The 18,006-nt window shown below is 37.7% G+C and overlaps 1 protein-coding gene across 2 annotated transcripts; it reads left to right on the top strand.

Moving 5' to 3' along the window:
- The first annotated feature begins 5,982 nt into the window (after positions 1-5,982).
- Positions 5,983-16,299, top strand: tfa (transferrin-a). Of its 2 annotated transcripts, XM_034703917.1 has the most exons (17): positions 5,987-6,233; positions 6,339-6,487; positions 6,970-7,072; positions 7,193-7,384; positions 8,054-8,183; positions 8,299-8,354; positions 9,869-10,032; positions 11,432-11,594; positions 11,710-11,873; positions 11,968-12,064; positions 12,166-12,186; positions 12,548-12,709; positions 12,848-12,998; positions 14,130-14,197; positions 14,291-14,472; positions 15,579-15,771; positions 15,934-16,299. In XM_034703917.1, exons 1-17 carry the CDS (start codon positions 6,194-6,196, stop codon positions 15,978-15,980), a joined length of 2,082 nt encoding a protein of 693 aa, XP_034559808.1. In that variant the 5' UTR covers positions 5,987-6,193; the 3' UTR covers positions 15,981-16,299. The 2 variants fall into 2 exon arrangements, with proteins under 2 accessions (XP_034559807.1, XP_034559808.1); XM_034703916.1 differs by having other exon boundaries at positions 5,983-6,233; positions 14,130-14,472.
- The last annotated feature ends 1,707 nt before the right edge of the window (positions 16,300-18,006 follow it).

Genomic DNA, 18,006 nt, shown 5'->3' with positions numbered 1-18,006 from the left:
TGAGGGCAGTGTGGTCTCTCTGATAGCTGGTCGCCTGCTTCCCGCCCCGCTACGATCTCTGTTTACTTTTCCACAGTGATTCAGAGCGTGCTATGTTAATATACAGCTGATACATGTTGCTGTTTATCATACAGACATTATTAATGGGAAAAATAGAGAGGAGGAGACGAAATAAACGGCTGATGTGTGGCCGATAAGCAGGGATCCGGAAGGGCTGTAGATGCTGTAAATTCAATGCTGACAAGCCGACAAATCGCAGGCCTTGCGGTCGATTTTACGGGTAGTTGCATTTTGGAGGAGAAACGTTCTTCTCTGCAAGCCCAACCCCCAACGTTCATGTTCATTTGGAAGGTACAGTACCACCCCTAAGATCGGGGGATAAAATGAGGACAGTGTAAGTTAGATCCTGGTCCCTGCAAAGAAGCAGGAACTAACAGCTAATCAGGTACCCACATTTGAGCAGAGACCAAGTACTTAGTTTGTTCAAAAGTTCCTAGTGTCCTGGGAAAGTTGCTGCAGTGGAAAGACAACTTTAAACACATGACTGAAGTATTAAGTACATCGAAGATTTTAAGCGTCAAACAGGTTGGTTATATCTGTTTTAAGTCTTTCTCATTTTCCCATCCCTTGTAAACAGCTGTCTGGTGTAACTTTGAACCAAAGTAAATCACTTTTTGCAATCCATTTAAATGTATTTGTTGAGTCTAAATGCTCCAAATAACAGATTTTACAAACTGCCTCTGAATTCAAAGATAGGAAGTTCAATCAGCCTGTGTGGATTTGTCAGATATATAACACCTGATCAAGCTTTAAGTCACTCATAACTCCAAATATACTTGAAAATTAGATCTTAGGTGTCACAAAGTGGTATATTTGGATGCAGATCATGCAATAAAAAAATATCTGGAAGAGGTAACCAATGATGTTATGTCCCAAAGCCCTATATGCATAGCTTGCCTTTCAAACAATCATTTTAACAAGCATTTTAAAACATTTGTGTTGTGCTTGAGCCCTGCTCCAATGGGATAATAAAGTGTCTGTGAGTATTTTCAAACCTGTACGGCCGTTTTAACCCCTGCTTGTGTCCCAGGATGATAAGCTTATCCACTCTGATTCAGCACAGTGAGGGTGGACTACAATCACTGTCTGACCTGCATTAACTCACAAGAGTACTTCAGGCATTTCAAGAACCCTGATTACAACAGAGTTCACTAGGGACGAACAATATTGGATTTTTGACGACATTCAATGTGCTGATATTTTCAAACTCATTTTGGCTGATGCTGATATATACACACTTTTTTGTTCCATTGTTAGAAACACCTTGTCTGTCCTGTACTATAATTTACCTGTCACTCTTATTATGACAGTCTGTTTTCAGAAACAAAGAGGCTGCTCACATGTTTTTTTTGCTGGGGAGGTGGTCTTTTGTTCTCAACTCTTGATGCTGATACTTCTTGAAATGCACAATTAACAATAAGTAGTTTTAAAGGAGTGTTGTTTTGCTCCTCCTCCATCAGCTGTGCTTCACAGGCATTGCAAAAAGTTATTTTGCTGTTGGTTTCTGACACTTTAAAATACTTCCATACAGATGACATGCTGAAGCTAGTTGTTGGCAAACACGTAAGTCATCATTGCATGTGTGCAGTAAATTCATAACCTTATCAGCTATAAATATTTGCAGAAACTTTCACATTTGCTGATACCGATAATAAACCTTTGCATTTTTTATCTGCTCCCTAGTATTCATATGTTTTTGAAAGGATGAGGAGTCATGTAACTCATAGTGGGACACGCTAAGGACAACCAGAGGACAGGTGAGGCATCGCATGTAGTTAAATTGAGCTGTTGACCAATCAGAATGTTTGCAACTGCTCTTGCTCAAAGAATGATTGGACCTTCATGCCAAATTGCCACCCCCCCAACAGAGACTGTAAAGAGAGAAAGAAATCTGCTGCTTTTTAAAAATTTCATTTAGAGTATTAACCAGCTGGTCACAAGATGTCAACATGTTTCTAATGGCTAGAATTAGGCAGGATTTTAATGCTAGCAGGAAGTTATAGTAAGGTAAAAAATAATTAATCTAAAATAAAATGAGATAAGGTAAAATATTGCACATATTACAGATATATAAACCATGTACGCTTCTACACTTCTATCTTATTAATTGATTGTAAGGTAAGTTCTTGCGCAATTAAAAAAAAACAACAAAATTGCCCCAGGTTTTGTGAGCACACACAGTAAGAAAAACACACTCGGAGCGATTCAAGCGGACAGGCTTAAAACAAAGAAAGTCATGGTGGGGTGAGGATGAGGAGGAGGCCACTTTGTTATGAGTCAGCAGAAAATGGTGTGGAACTTGTCCTGGGCACCTGATCAACATTCAACTATCCAAATAAAGTGTTGTGTAATGGGCTGATCTCCACTTCATTAAATAAGCTGGTTGGTTTAGATGTTACCACAACTGCTTTGTCAATGTCTAACATGTTGATAAAGAAAACAGACACTACCTTTGGCACCCATGAAAAGAGACACACTGGAGTCTGTTGTGTGACTGAATGAGATGCTAAAGGGCTGTGACAAAGTGTCTGTGTCTTATGTCCTAACACCAAAGCAGGTTTCTTGTGCCAATGTTATCTTTTTATTTGAATAACATTATTCAAGATTTCAGGTACAACAAACACTGGAGTCTGTGAATTTCCATTATGTTGAAATTTGGGGATATTTAATCAGCAAACAAACTGGAGTACACACACATACACAAGTCCATGTAACCACACTCAAGGAATTTTAGCAAACTGATGGTATTTTATTTTCCTTTTTTTGGTACCAGTAAAGGACTGGCTTTAATATATACCCTGGAGATCTTTCTGTACAACATATAGCCTCTCCTGGTTGTATGGCTTCTGGGATGCCTCAACAAAGGCTTTGAATATTTGCACTTCAGTGGTTTTTTGATCACACACACATTTCTAAACATTTATGAACTACTAAATCTTAAATCTACAGTATAATGATATGGGGAAAAATCAGAGCCTTGTAAACTCACCCTTCTTGCACTTGATCTACAGAACAAAAGAGAGAAAGAATCATAGTTGCACTGAATAGGAACAACATGTTTTTAAAAACTCCTTTGACGCTCCCCTTTCTTTGCTGGGAAACTCCAATAAGCTTAGTCTTTACCTGGAAATATTTCGCTTTACAAGACAAAATAAATCACAGTAATAATTCTAGATGGATATTGTTAATGGTAGTTACTAAACCTTTAGCACAATTATGCATTAACTTTGATATTGCACTGATATTAGTGTTTAGGATTTACTACACCTGCAAATCCCAAAGATTAAAAAAAAAGCTGTGCAATACAAATTAAATAGAATTTTTATTATCTTAATCAAGGTTATTGTCATAACATGTATTTGTCATATGATGACACACTCAAGGATCTTATCTGGGTGCTCTGGAGTATGCCAAAAATGTAGAAAGAAAGAGAGATGAAGCAATCAAAAAAATTAAATAAAAGTTGAACACTAAAAAAACTTAAACTGAAGAGAAAAATAGACAACAAAGAGTAAAAAACATTTTAAATTATGTTCAATGTTTATATTTTAAATGTATTGAAAGAGAAGATAAGTTGGGTAGGAAGATATTGACCAGTTAATGTGAGAAAGTTTACAGAATAACACTTCTGAGGTGCTGTAAGTGATAGTTAAGGTCATGATGCTTATTGACCAACAGAGAACAATGCAGCGTCAGTGTATCATGGGAACTGTCTTGGTAAAAGCCTCCTCAATAATTTATTACTTAAAAGAATTTGGCTTTGAAGGCAAGAAGGTGGACTCCTATCACCAAAAATCACAATACCAAGGTTTTATTTTTTGCTTCCTTGTTGCCTGAATCAAAGCAGAACAAAACTTTTCCCAAAAAAAAAAAAAAATACTGGCACAAATGACGATTAAATATTAGTTACTTTCCTTGTCTTTTATCAAGTAAAATCGTACTGAGTTACAATCATAAAAGTTTTCAGGTGATATTTCAAACTTTGACAGATAAGAACAAAGACAGAGGTGTTGGTTCAATTTACAGTCAACATGAACCTTTGCTCTTGTATTGGGCAACAAAGACTCTGTAAACATAGCCCCTATGTGGGTCACGCTGCTGCTCACAATGCTTTGATTCATCAAATATTTCAAAAAGCTTTTGTCTTTTTCTTCTGGCACTCTCAGTAACTAATGTGACAGAGTTAATTCAACTTGAATATATAATAAATCACCCGAGGAAAATGCAATGCTTCCTTGTCTGCTTACTGTAAAGCAGTATTTCTCTTAAACAGCTTTTTAAATAATTATATTAATATATCATGGGAATCTTTAACTGTCCTGTTTTAGTTATCTACTTAAGTGGTCCAATTTTATGTGACTTTTTTCTTTTTTCTTCTCCTCCCTCTTCCAGAGAAATCTGCAACCTTTTTTAGGACCTTTTGCATAGATTTTGGGGGTGCTGTTGGCATCTTGGTACCTCTTACATCTTTGTTGATTTTGTCTTGCACATGTTTAAGTAATGTTTTCTTCTCATCCTGCTTTCATTTAACACTTGTTTTTTTCACTCACTGTGAAAATCTTCTTTGTTAAAGGTAAGAAAATGCATTTTTTTCAGCATTATATAAATCACCCCATCTGACACCCTCCCCTTCACCGTGTTACAGGTATTTAATACCACACACTGTAATAATACTAATATATAGAAACTGCCAGCCTTGGGTTGATAGTCTTGTTTTCTTTTGTGGGTCATAAAGAGGCATTGCTGTTAATTATATTCTGTTTGATGACCAGTCAAATAGTCCTCACAGGGTATTTAAGTAAAGTATCTGAATAGGTATTTCACCACTACGTAGAAGTTTATTGGGATTCACTGTATTAGGAAAGTTATCATCATAATCACACCCCACTTTTTTATTTGTTCAAGTCTGTCATTTTGCTTGTCCTCAGATGCTACTAGAAAAGCAAAAAAAAAAACAAAAAAAAAAAACACAGATAGCATTGAACTGGAAATAAAGCCAATTTGAGTTAAACTGAGGGTAGCAAGTTTTAAAAAAGTGAGAAACATTTAGAATGCAGACATCAAATATTAACCTACTCTTCTCCCTAATGTGTAAAATATTGATGCTTTCTCAAAGACTCTTTACATTTCAAATTAAACCACAAGATAGGCCTACCCTAGATTTTAGACGCGCCAGGCGTTGAACTAACTCTAACTTAACCCTTCCTGATCAGAACTGGACATTTAGAAAAAATGCTTTACATGGAAGAAATACCAGCAAAGTCCGCTCAGTGTAGATGTTCAAGGTGATGTATTGTCAAACAAAACAAGGAAATTGCGCAGAAGCCAGGGGAGAAGTTAATCTTCAAGAAGCTACGAATTTAGACATTTGGATGTTGAATATGTTGACTTATGTGTGCCTGTGTAGTGGTGGGCGTATCGATTCTGTGGTATCGATATATCGATTCTCACACACTACTCATTTGAGTATCGATTACTCTAATAAAATATTGATTCTAATTAATAAATGTGAAATAAAAGCATGTGTCACTTGTGATTCTTTCAGGGTAACTTACTCCAAAGTTTTGTACCCAAGAGTCTGTTTTAAGCTTTCCACTCAGAGAATTTAAGTAAAGGATGTTAATTATTTATGTGTTTTTCTAAAACTATTTCACTGTTTAAAAAAAGGCCACCAAAGGATCTGCATATTAAAGTTGTTAAATGAACAGTATTTGTCTTGGGAGTTGTCTTTCAAGTGTTGCATTTTATTATATTTTTGAAATCACTGAAAGTATCGGTATTGTGTATCAAATAAATTGCCAAAAAAGTATTCGGTATCGTATCGAATCATAAAAGTGTGGTATCGCCCAGCACTATGCCTGTGTTTCATTTTAACTCAATAAGTTTCCTTTTAGATGATTCAGGTGGAGCAAACAATGGTGTCTGTGAATTTCCAAAGAGAGGTAATTTGGGAATAGTCTGTTTCCCTGCCAGCCATAGCAGTCCGCGTGGGCTACTAGCAAACAAAGTACATGCGCGCACGCGCACGCGTTAGGAAACCTGAGCAAACGGAGGGTTTTTTTGGAGTGGATTTGCTATAAAAGCGTGAGCTGCCTCTCTCACTGTCTGCTGACTGGAGACTCCTCTGTCAAACATGAACTCTCTCCTCCTCGTGGCACTGCTCGGATGCCTTGGTAAACTCTTTAAATGTTTGTCCTGCAGGATTGTCTTGTACATGAATAATGACTAATGCTAAATACTCAGTTTCTCTGCATTTTTTCTACCATGTATATTTGCAGCGACCGTCTTCGCGGCCCCCCATGAAAGGGTGAGGTGGTGCGTCACTTCGCAGAAAGAGCAGCAGAAATGTACGGACTTCTCAGCCAAAGTTCCGGTTTTCTCTTGCGTGAGGAGAGACAGCATCTTGAACTGCATCATTGCAATAAAGGTGAGGAGATTAGACCGGTGCCGAGCATTTTCATGCAGCTTTAAAAAAAGACAGTTAATTGATACTGCATATACTGCAAAGCTAAAATGGATTCATGCCATTATATTAATTATTTCATTAAAATTCAAACATTTAGATTTCATTTTTTAGATCAAAACTGTAAATATTTATCTTCCCTAATAAACATAAAATTAACTGTATTTATATTTTTCTGGTATATGGAAGATAATTAATACTGCTTTAATCTAACTCTTGAATTGGATTAAATTTACAAGTCTTTCATGTTTCATGTCAAATAAAATGGCACAATGTTACCCACCTTAATGTTTAAGAATATAAGTCAAATAACTTAAGTAACAGTACAGAACGCAGAACTTCACACATCTGCATTTAAGAACTAACATATTTTGCGAAGTTGATATATGATTCATATTTCTCTGAGCTGTTGGGAGGATGAAAAAGCTACTGATTGTTTTTATTAGGCAGGAGAGGCTGATGCTATGACATTGGATGGAGGGGACATCTACACGGCAGGACTGAACAACTACAACCTGCAGCCCATCATCGCTGAGGACTACGGCACCAGTGAGTTCACAAATCAGCTATTTACTGATGAACAAACAAACAAACAGCGAAAGGGGGTGTCTGTATGAGCTTTACATGTTTTAACTTTTTGCGTCTGTCTTTTCTGTCCTTCACATCCAGATTCAGAAACTTGTTACTATGCTGTAGCTGTGGTGAAGAAGGGCAGTGGATTTAACTTCAATCAGCTTCAAGGAAAGAGGTCCTGTCACACCGGTTTAGGGAAATCTGCAGGCTGGAACATCCCCATAGGAACTCTGGTGTCCATGGGTTTGATTCAGTGGGAAGGCATTGAAGACAAACCTGTGGAGGAGGGTGAGTTACACCACATATAAAACACAATCCTCCAAGACAGTAAAAAACATCTCTGTTTTTTTAACTTAATGGTTTAAAGAACTGCAGGGAGTTTAAGCAAGAGTTTTGTTAAAATGTGGTCATTGCTCTCTTGCAGAGTAAGTTAAATGAAAAAATTCACAGCGCACAATCCTCCTGTTAGATGTAAAGCTGCATACAGCTGCTGGTGCAAACAAGAGAGTGATTTCAATGTTCTTATCTAATACCAGGCAAGACAGTAACAATCCTTTTTCTCAAAATGTCTAACTATCTCTTTAATGTTTATTTGATGTGCTCATTGGTGTATGACGTTTCTGCCATTTTGGGTCTGAATCATAACAACCATGATGGACATAGTTTGATGCTGTAGTAAAACAGCGTGGGATTATGGTTGATTATCAATGTACTGTAGTTGCTCACATTTTCAATCAACCATAGTTGCCTATAAACATGCATCTGATGTGACTCAGACAGTTGATCATGCTGATGGAGGAGGTGACATATTAGTTTAATACATTTTTAATTAATTTAATTACATTTTAAAAAATGTACTTGTACTGACATTTAGACAAGGTTGGCTGCATTGGGAGGTGCCACTAGTAACTGCATTTGTTCTAAAATCTTTCTTATGGTCTCAAATTTCCTTAACAGCGGTGAGTGAATACTTCCAAGCCAGCTGTGCCCCAGGAGCAAACCAAGGCACCAAACTGTGCGAGCTCTGCAAGGGAGACTGCTCAAAGACCCACAGTGAGCCTTACTATGACTACGCCGGAGCTTTCCAGTCAGTATCAATCTTTCTTTGATGTTATTCAGACCTCATATCTCTGTGCAAGTGCACAGTTAGTTTGAAGGCAAACCTTTAATGTTTATGCATGTATTTATTTCCCATGTTATAGGTGCCTGGCTGAGGATGCTGGAGATGTGGCTTTTGTGAAGCATCTTACTGTGCCAGGTCAGTATTACCTGTCATCTTTTGTAATGTGTTTAACCTCAGTTCCATAAGAGTTGAGAATGTGATGGTTTGCAAGTAATTTAAAGCATATGTTTATTAGAAAATAGTGCAAAGGTAAAATGTCAAATTTAGAAAATGAAAAATGTTTTTGTTTTATGAAAAAAAATCACTCATTTCAAATATGATGCCAGCAACATGTTTCAAAACAGTTGGCACAGGGGCATGTTTACCACTCTGCTGCATGACTTCTTTTTTTAACAACAGTAAATGTCTGGGAGCCAAGGAGACCAACTTCTTACGTTTTAAACGTTATTTTTTTGTCACATTCTTTCCTAATATACAATTTCAGCTGCTCAACCGTTAAGGGCCACCTTTGTTGCATTTTTTGTGGTGTCATGATGTGCCAATTGTTTTCAATAGGGGACAAGTGGGCAGTCAGTTTAGAGCCTGGATTCTCCTACGTCAGAGCCATTCTGTTTCAATAAGTGCAAAATGTAGTTTGGCATCTTCTTGCTTTATAATGCAAGGGCTTCCCTCAAAAAGGCATTGTCTGAAAGGCTACATATGTTGCTCCAAAACATGTTTATATTATGCAGCATTAATAGTGCCTTCTCAGAAGCATCACCATACCATCAGCGATCCAGGCTGTGGAACTGAACGCTTATAACAAGCTGGGTGATCTCTCCCCTCTTTAAATAAGAGGATGCAGCATCTATGATATCCCCAAAGAATGTCCAATTATTATTTGTCAAACCACAGGAAAGTCTTCCATTTCGCCGCAGTTCATCTTAAATGGGCTCTGACCCAGAGAAGTCAACAGCATTTCTGGATCATGTATATTTCAATCAGGGGAAAAAAGTCAATGAAGTGAAGATACTATTTAATTTACAAAGCTTAGCTTTAATTAATTTGCAAACCATCAAATTCAGTTTTTATCAAAATGTTTAAATAACATCCCAACTGTTGTGAAATTGGGGCTATATGAATTTAATAGTAATAAGTTACTAACTGATAGTGATTTCAGCCAAGTTAGCTGCTTCCTATTTTTCTAATTTGTATAATGAGACTATAAAATAAAATTAGTCTTATTTCAGTTATATTTGAAATTTTGCCAGGCATCATAATAAGTATTAAACAATCCCTGAATATTTTGGGTTACAACTTTTGATATTAGAAAGTAAATCACAGAGCAAAAAGTACAGAACAATTTCAGAGAAGAGGGAAGGAAAGTTACTCCCATTTTCTTGTATTCAAATTATAATAAAATATATTTTGCCACATTTTAAAGCTAATCATCAGTTTTTTTTAACAGCACTTCTTTTTAACTTTGTAATGTTTTTTGTTGAATGCGAAAAGTTATGAAAAAAATGTATTTGCTTAACTGTAGACTTTGACTTGACAAAATGTGATACTGAGAAGACTGGGGAGAGGACTGGGTGAGGACTGGGTGATTCAAGGAGTAAGAAAAAAAATTAACTATATTTTGTTGTCTCTTCTTTGTTGAATGCTTTCAGAAGCAGAAAAGTCGAAATATGAGCTGCTGTGCAAGGATAACACCAGAGCCCCTATTGACAACTATCAACACTGCCACCTGGCCAAAGTGCCTGCTCACGCTGTCGTCACCCGCAAGGACGCACAGCTGGCTGAATTCATCTGGCAGAGCCTCAATTCAGCTCAGGTACAATTGAAACTTTTACGCTCTAGATGGAGCCTGAGCCTGAGCCTGAGCCTGAGCCTGTAGTGAGCCTGAGCCTGAGCCTGAGCCTGAGCCTGAGCCTGAGCCTGAGCCTGAGCCTGAGCCTGAGCCTGAGCCTGTAGTGAGCCTGAGCCTGAGCCTGTAGTGAGCCTGAGCCTGAGCCTGTAGTGAGCCTGAGCCTGAGCCTGAGCCTGTAGTGAGCCTGAGCCTGTAGTGAGCCTGAGCCTGAGCCTGAGCCTGAGCCTGAGCCTGAGCCTGTAGTGAGCCTGAGCCTGAGCCTGAGCCTGAGCCTGTTGTGAGCCTGAGCCTGAGCCTGAGCCTGAGCCTGAGCATGTAGTGAGCCTGAGCCTGAGCCTGAGCCTGAGCCTGAGCCTGAGCCTGAGCCTGTAGTGAGCCTGAGCCTGAGCCTGAGCCTGAGCTTGTAGTGAGCCTGAGCCTGAGCCTGTAGTCAGGTGATATTGAGAGGATAAAGCAACACAGTGAATAATGATATGAACAGGAAAGTGTTCAGCTGGTGGCTTGGGGGGGCAGGGGCCACCAAAAATTGATTGGCCATCCCAGATAATAACCTATGATCTGAACTCTTCTCAGTTTTGTTCTTAGCAAAGGGGTTGCTGTGTTGCAACCATTGTATTTTAATAAGCTTTTTAATTTATTTTGGTGCTTTATACTTCAACGTCTGCAGTTGCCTTTTGTTTGAGTCCTCACAGCTCCTGTGAGGATGTTTTTTGCTGTTTATAAAACAGTTGGAAATGAATGCCTCTTCACTGATGCCTTTTTATGAGCTATGAAAGCAAACAAGGTCATCAGCACATTGACTGATTTCTATACAGTTCTCTTTAATGTCTGAAACCACTGCTACAAGATTGATTTCAGACAAGGAAATTAACAAAACTCTGCAGAAAAAGACATTTACATTTCCATAGCAAAGACTCTCAATGAGTGATATATTTGATCATTAAAAGAAAGAGATTTTTTTTTTGCTAAAAAGCATTGCTTACACATGTACAGCACAAAATCACATTAGAGAAAAAACAAACTCATTTGTCCACAGGGGGGCACTAAAATCCACACCAATGAACACTTATCATAGAGGTTTGAAAAAATAAAGCATGGAAGTTTGGCCTTTTTTTTCCTTGTTTAAATGTTTTTTTGGTAAAACATCAAAATCTGATTTATTATCATATTATTGTTTGCCGTTGAAGTAGATAGAACTGCTGCAAAAAAAATTCTTCTAGAAATGCTGAACTTCATACCACCTCTACATGAAACATGCAAGTGTAAAAAAGGCCTTAGAACACCTTTATATTTGAATTATTCATTTAGACACAAGACAATTGCTTCACTTCAACAATGACTTATCATTGTGTTGTGTTTTCAGGTTTTTCAGGGCTTTAACCTCTTCTCATCTGAAGCCTATGCACCTTCCAAAAATCTGATGTTCAAGGACTCAACGGTGAGGCTTGTGCAGGTGCCCCCAAACACAGACTCTTTCCTGTACCTGGGTGCTGAATACACAAGCATTATCCGTTCCATAAAGAAAGGTAATCTATAAATAAAAATATCTTTAATCATACATATTAGAATACAAACCATGAGAGACACATCTTTCTAGATGACAGACGGTGTCTTATGGTTATGCTGTACTTCATTTTACAGAGGAGTCCCCAAGCACTTCACCTGGTGCCATTAGATGGTGTGCAGTGGGCCACGCTGAGACAACCAAGTGCGACAACTGGACTCCCGCATCTATGGTTGGGGGCAGTGCCACCATTGAATGCTCGAGTGCCCCTACAGTTGATGACTGCCTGAAGAAGATTATGGTAGATGTCTCTTGGATGAAAATAAGTTAATCTGATAAAAGGAGTTTTTTTCCCTCAGTATTTCTGATCTCTGATTGTCTGGTTCATTGTGTAGCGTAAAGAGGCTGATGCAATGGCAGTGGATGGAGGACAGGTGTACACAGCTGGAAAGTGTGGTCTGGTTCCAGTTATGGTGGAGCAGTATGATGCAGGTATGGGGCTCAAAAATTTCAGAAACTATGACATAAAATTCAGTTTTGTATTTTCACCTTTTCTTCACGAGTATTATTTATATCTCTGTCTCTCTCCACAGGGCTGTGTGGCACTTCTGGAGGTGAGAAACCTGCCTGTGCAGGATTTATTTTATATTTTAGTATTAGTTAAAAAAGTTACAGTTATATACATTTTATCAGTGCTTGTATTCTTAGTATTATTTATAATACTTAAATGTAGGTTAGAAAAGTGTTGTGAAAATACACACACACACACACACACACACACACACACACACACACACACACACACACACACACAAGCACTAAAACAAGTTGATTTTTTTTTAGAAAACTTTGTGGAAATAAATTAATCAGAAATGTAAGATTAAATGTGCGTATGTCTTCCAACTCGAAGATAAACTGAATGTAAAATGTAACATTACTGCTAATATTTATATATCTTTACTTCCACTTTTGTAGCTGCCTCTTCCTACTTTGCTGTTGCTGTTGTAAAGAAGGATTCAGGGGTGACATGGGAAAACCTGAAGGGTAAGAGGTCCTGTCACACAGGGGTTGGCAGAACTGCAGGCTGGAACATCCCAATGGGCCACATCTACGATCTGAGTAAAGACTGTGACTTCAGTAAGTCAGTGATTGTATTTCTGACAAGATGTATGTGGGGAAACCATGAAAAAAAAGACAGTTTTAAAGAGAAACGTTTCCCTCTTCCTCACCTTCAAGTTAACTCATCATACTTCCCACCTCTCCTCCTCTCCTCAGGCAAGTTCTTCAGCAGTGGCTGTGCCCCCGGATCAAAGTCCGACTCTCCTTTCTGTCAACAGTGTGTTGGCAGCGGCAAAGCTGTGGGAGATGAATTTAAGTGCAAAGCCAGTGCCGAAGAGAAGTATTACGGCTACGCTGGTGCCTTTAGGTACGACAAAACAGCGCTGTTGTCCACTATTTAAGATGAATCAGAATGTGTTTGTTTATAGAAAAAAAAAGATAGTTTTACATTTCAAGAAATTTGCACAATTTGTTTCTTTCTAAGAATTACAAAAAGAAGATTAATTCCACTCTCACATCTGTGAGTGCAGTAGATTAGAACTTTATTTGTCCAAAATGTTGAAAATTAGTAGAGATGAAACCAGAAGATTGTTAGCCCAGACTGACAAAAAAAAGTAAGCAGAGGGAAAGTGCTTACCAGACTCTCTTCAAAGCTTAACTAGCCTGATTTAAATTGATTGATTATTATTAGACCTTTATTTTACCAGGTAAAAATGTTTGAGAACCAGTTCTCATTTACAAACATGACCTGACCAAGAGGCGCCAAAAGGAACACATACACACACAGACATATAAACATAAATAGAAGTGGACAAGTAACAAGCAATGCGAGCAAGGTGTAAAAAAGTATGTGTATAAACACGTGTAAAAAAGTATGTGTATAAACACTTGTACATTATTTATAACTGAAATGTAAAAATGCAGAATGTAAAAACCTTCTTGGATTTTAAGGGACTTGACAGTCAAGTTGTTTTTGCCCAACAGTCTTTATAGCACCTTTTGCAGTCAACTTAACTCTCCCTACAACCAACAGTTTTACCCTTCAGTTGACTTTCACTTGAACAAACTAAGATAAACTAAATATGAAAAAGCTTTGTGAGGGGTTGAAGGTCAAAGATGTTTTTCTCTGGCTCATTATTTGTGCTAAGTGAAGCTCACAGTTGCACATCTCAAGGAATCAGACTATAAAAGAAGCAGATCTAACATTTGGGTCTGAAAAGTGAAGCCAGTTCTAAAGTGTCTTACACCTGGATTCTTTCTTAGGGCCATTAGGGGCGCCTCTACTGGCTGCAAGAAGAAGTTGATCGTTTTTAGTCTTTATGAGTTCATCATGGGATTGGTTTTGTAAAAGAAGTGGCATCAATCTTCTAGTTTTTAGAAACATTAACAAGTATTTTCCAAAAACAGTCAATCTGTTCCTTTATTTACATTGTTCAGAGCATCACGCTGAGTTTGCAAACTTCATTTGACACAAGTTGTGTTTTACATATCATTGCAGGTGTCTTGTTGCGGGTTCTGGTGATGTTGCATTCATCAAACACACAACCATTTCTGAAAACAGTAATGGTAAGAGACTTACACTGGTTAATTTTTATCTCAACCTTAACAGTGTGGCTTTGTACAAAACTCTTTTTGACTCTTTTTCCTGCCTCCTCAAAGGCAATGGTCCAGACTGGGCTACAGGTGTGATGTCCGATGACTACCAGTTGATCTGCCCTGGGAAGGCTCCAGTACCAATCTCTGAATACCAGTCTTGCAATCTTGCTCAAGTACCTGCACACGCCGTGGTGACTCGTCCAGAGATCCGCAATGATGTGGTCAGGGTTCTCCAGGCCCAGCAGGTTAGTCATGCCATTTTTTCAGTTTCCATTACAAAATTTTACATTGAATTAATTTAGGGGCTATTATTTGCCCCTCTTTTTCAATTCTTAGAGGAATTGTTTTTCTTATGATGCAGTTATTTTGTTGAAATGTGAATTTTTCTTCATGCTTCATACTACATTGCATTTAGAGCTCACTGCTAAGTGCTATGTTTTTCTTCACATGCTAAAAAGAGTTTGCTTGCTTTACAGAAAATTACTACCTTAAGTTTCTATTTAACTGCAATGCATGCTTCAGTTTTTGTTGAAGCTCTAAAACTTCAACTGTGCACTCTGGTGGTCTGTCTGGAGTCTGGCTATGGCAGCGTTGAGAATGTTGGACGCAGTAGTTGGATTGGCAGAGGGGGGATGTAAACAGCTACCAGTATGACATGTGAGATCTCCCTGTGCAGATAATATGGTCAGAGTCCCACAGCACTCTCTGTGCTATCACGGTCTGCCCAGACAGTCTGGAAGCCGTCGATGGAGACGTTGTGGTCAGGAATATCCTGATGCAGCCATGTTTCTGTAAAGCACAACATACTACATTCCTGAAAACTCTGTCTGACTCCTGGGTAGCCCTGTTAGCTCGTCCATCTTTTAAGCCAGAGATCTCACGTTGCCCATGATGAGAGAGGAGAGACACGGCTTCGATCTCCTCTCCATAAACCTCTGTCTGGTGGGGTGCGCTGGGCAACAGTAATGCAAGTAAAAGTTAAAGTTAGGGATTTCATAATGAAAAACAGTCCACAACTCTCACCAAAAGGCCAAAAGAGGTCACAACTTAAACCAATTGCCAGAGAAAAATCTGACATAGCATGATGAAGAAAGAGAAGAAAATTCAGAAAGAGGAATGAAAGAAGAGGAGCTACTGTAACAGGCTGCATGCACGGATGGCGCATGCAGCATCTATTCTAGATCATTAGTTCGTTCAACAGGCTGGTTCTACACACTGATACAAGAAACTGCACAAATCTTTTCCTCACTAAAATACACGTTTAAAATTTTTTTTTTAGCTCCTATTGATCTTTGACTTTGATATGGTTGTTTGAGCATTTTTTAATTTTAACCTTCCTTTTAATTTACAGGCATCATTTGGTATCAGTGCCGATGAATTCACATTCAAAATGTTCCAGTCAGAAAACGGCAAGAACCTCCTCTTCAAAGACTCCACTAAGTGTCTCCAGGAGATTCAGGCTGAAACAAGATATGACAAGTTTTTGGGATCAGAGTACATGAACGCCATGACCTCACTCAGGGAGTGCGGTACTGACACTTCAGGTTTGTACGGCTGTGTTGTCAGTTACATCCAGTTAAACAGTGAAATGAGCTAACAGATTCACTTCAATTTTTTGTCACTGTAGCTGAGACACAACACATACACAAACTCTCTAAATACTAAATACTCCTCTCCTGTATTAATTCAACCTTCTTTTCCTACAGATCTGGAGAAATCTTGCTCTTTCCATTCCTGTCAGCAAAAAAATTAGGAGCAACCACCACAGACCATGAGGAGCCTCATCCTGTCCTCCATGATTTGAGCACCTCACCCACACATCCCACATTCATCTTAATGATTGCAGTGTGTATGTTTCTACTGATCTTGTTGTAGATGTCTTTTTAGAAGTACAGAATCAAAAACAAACTGATATATTTCACATGCAAAACCTACAAATAAGCCTTTCTGTGACCAATCATGCACAGATTTTTATTTGAATGCTTTTTAAACTGAATATTACAATACCTGTATCTTTAGAACAACTATGTTTTCTTACACATGACTTTTCCCAAATAAAGCTTTTGAATGCCCTTTTGTGTTTGGTAATGTTCAGCTCATCCAAAAGAACTTTGGACATTGATTTGGCTCAGTTGGTGCAGTAGACGCCCTGCTTATAGAGGCTGCAGCCCTCATTGCACTGCTTGTAGGATCGATTCAGGCAAGGCATGATTTTGATGCATTTCATTCCCATTCTCTCTTCCTCTATTACCTGACTCTCAAGGTATCCTATCTAAATAAAGGCAAAAACAACAAAAACTATCCTATAAAAAACTTACATTTGGTTAAAAAATATATCAGGCCAAGGCGTTTCTAGCGTGTAGTTTAAAACAGGTTTTGTAAATGACAAAAAACATTAAAAGATTTTAAAAGCAAAGATAATATTTCTAAAGTTACCTGTCTGCATCAGACTTCGGAAAGGAAAGATCTAGTAAATACACAGTGAGGGGTGAAAGGAAGCTGTACTTTTTGGGTACACTGAGGAGCCTCCTAAAAGGCTTCATTTTATTGAAAATAAGAAAAGAACAACAATCTCGTCAAGACATCTGACCAACAACACATAAATGTTATATCACTGGGAAAGTTTGCACAGTACATTGACCCCATCTGGATCATTAATTACTAATGTAAAAACTTAGGCAATAAACAAACACTTGCTCATTGGCTGATGATGTTGCCATGGCCAGAACAAACCCGATATGAGGCCACAGGGCAAAACTCCACTTTGGGCCCTTATTGAACTGCTTTAGTCAGAAAAATGCTTAAGGTACATTTTTAACCAGGGGCCATTTAAAAGTTTTAAAACTGCACCAGTTTCAATGTAGAAACTTTGAGGCTATTTACTCTAGTTAATTTATCTCTCTATATATATTATTTATAGTGTTACACATGCATGCTTACACATGGTGACTAAAAGCAAACAATTTGAAATGATCAAATGCTGGAGTGTAATCTATTTACCTTGTTGCAGCAACAGGGGGTCATCAAGGATCCTCAAAGATGGTCACATGACTATGAGCATGTGATGTGGTCTAAGATGGCCTTTAACTTATGTTAAACTGAATGACATTTGATCAGATCCATGTAAAGACAAAACAATATATTGTGTATTGCAAATACTATTTTTAAATGTTTCATAAAAATGTATATTTTAATGTTTCTATTACAGTTTGTACATCTTGTATAAGGTATTCTTCCAAAGCTGCAATAATTAGTGGATTAATGAGTTATTCTATAAAAAGAAAATACCAATATAGTGGAATTACTTTTATTTAAAATAGCAATTTGAGGGAAAGTGACTAAAGGAGTGGGCCTAATTGCGCTTTGCACAAAAGAAGCCTTCAATTGTGTCCCTTTGGGCTTATGCTCTAAATTTATTAATTGAAAACAAAGAAAATGAAGAGTTAATTTGCAAAAACAGTTAACTCACTTTTAAAAAACATTAAAAAAATGTTTCAAAAAACATAGTTTTTCTATTAACAGCTTTTGGTATTATCAACCAACTGAGGTCAAAATGACTTTACAAATCAGAGGTATCTTGAAAATGTAACTTTATTAGGAATCTATATCAAAAAGAAATAATTTTTTTGAAAATTTATAAAAACAGAGTTATTGTTTTTACAAATGAACTCTTCAAATAATCAGCAGAGTTTGATAATAAAAATAATGCACAGCTACTGTATTATACTATCAAGTACTTTTGTTTTGTATTTAAATTCACTGCTATTTTGAAGCTTTGA

Source organism: Notolabrus celidotus, chromosome 15 (assembly GCF_009762535.1).
Source record: "Notolabrus celidotus isolate fNotCel1 chromosome 15, fNotCel1.pri, whole genome shotgun sequence".
In the NCBI taxonomy this organism is placed as follows: Eukaryota; Metazoa; Chordata; class Actinopteri; order Labriformes; family Labridae; genus Notolabrus; species Notolabrus celidotus.
This window is presented reverse-complemented; position numbering and strand designations above follow the sequence as displayed.

Coding starts and splice junctions, on each gene's coding strand:
- tfa (XM_034703916.1), top strand. CDS start 6,194: ATGAACTCTCTCCTCCTCGTGGCACTGCTCGGATGCCTTG. Junction 12,710..12,847: donor GAGTAAAGACTGTGACTTCA/GTAAGTCAGTGA, acceptor TCCTCTCCTCAG/GCAAGTTCTTCAGCAGTGGC. Junction 15,772..15,933: donor GTGCGGTACTGACACTTCAG/GTTTGTACGGCT, acceptor CTTTTCCTACAG/ATCTGGAGAAATCTTGCTCT.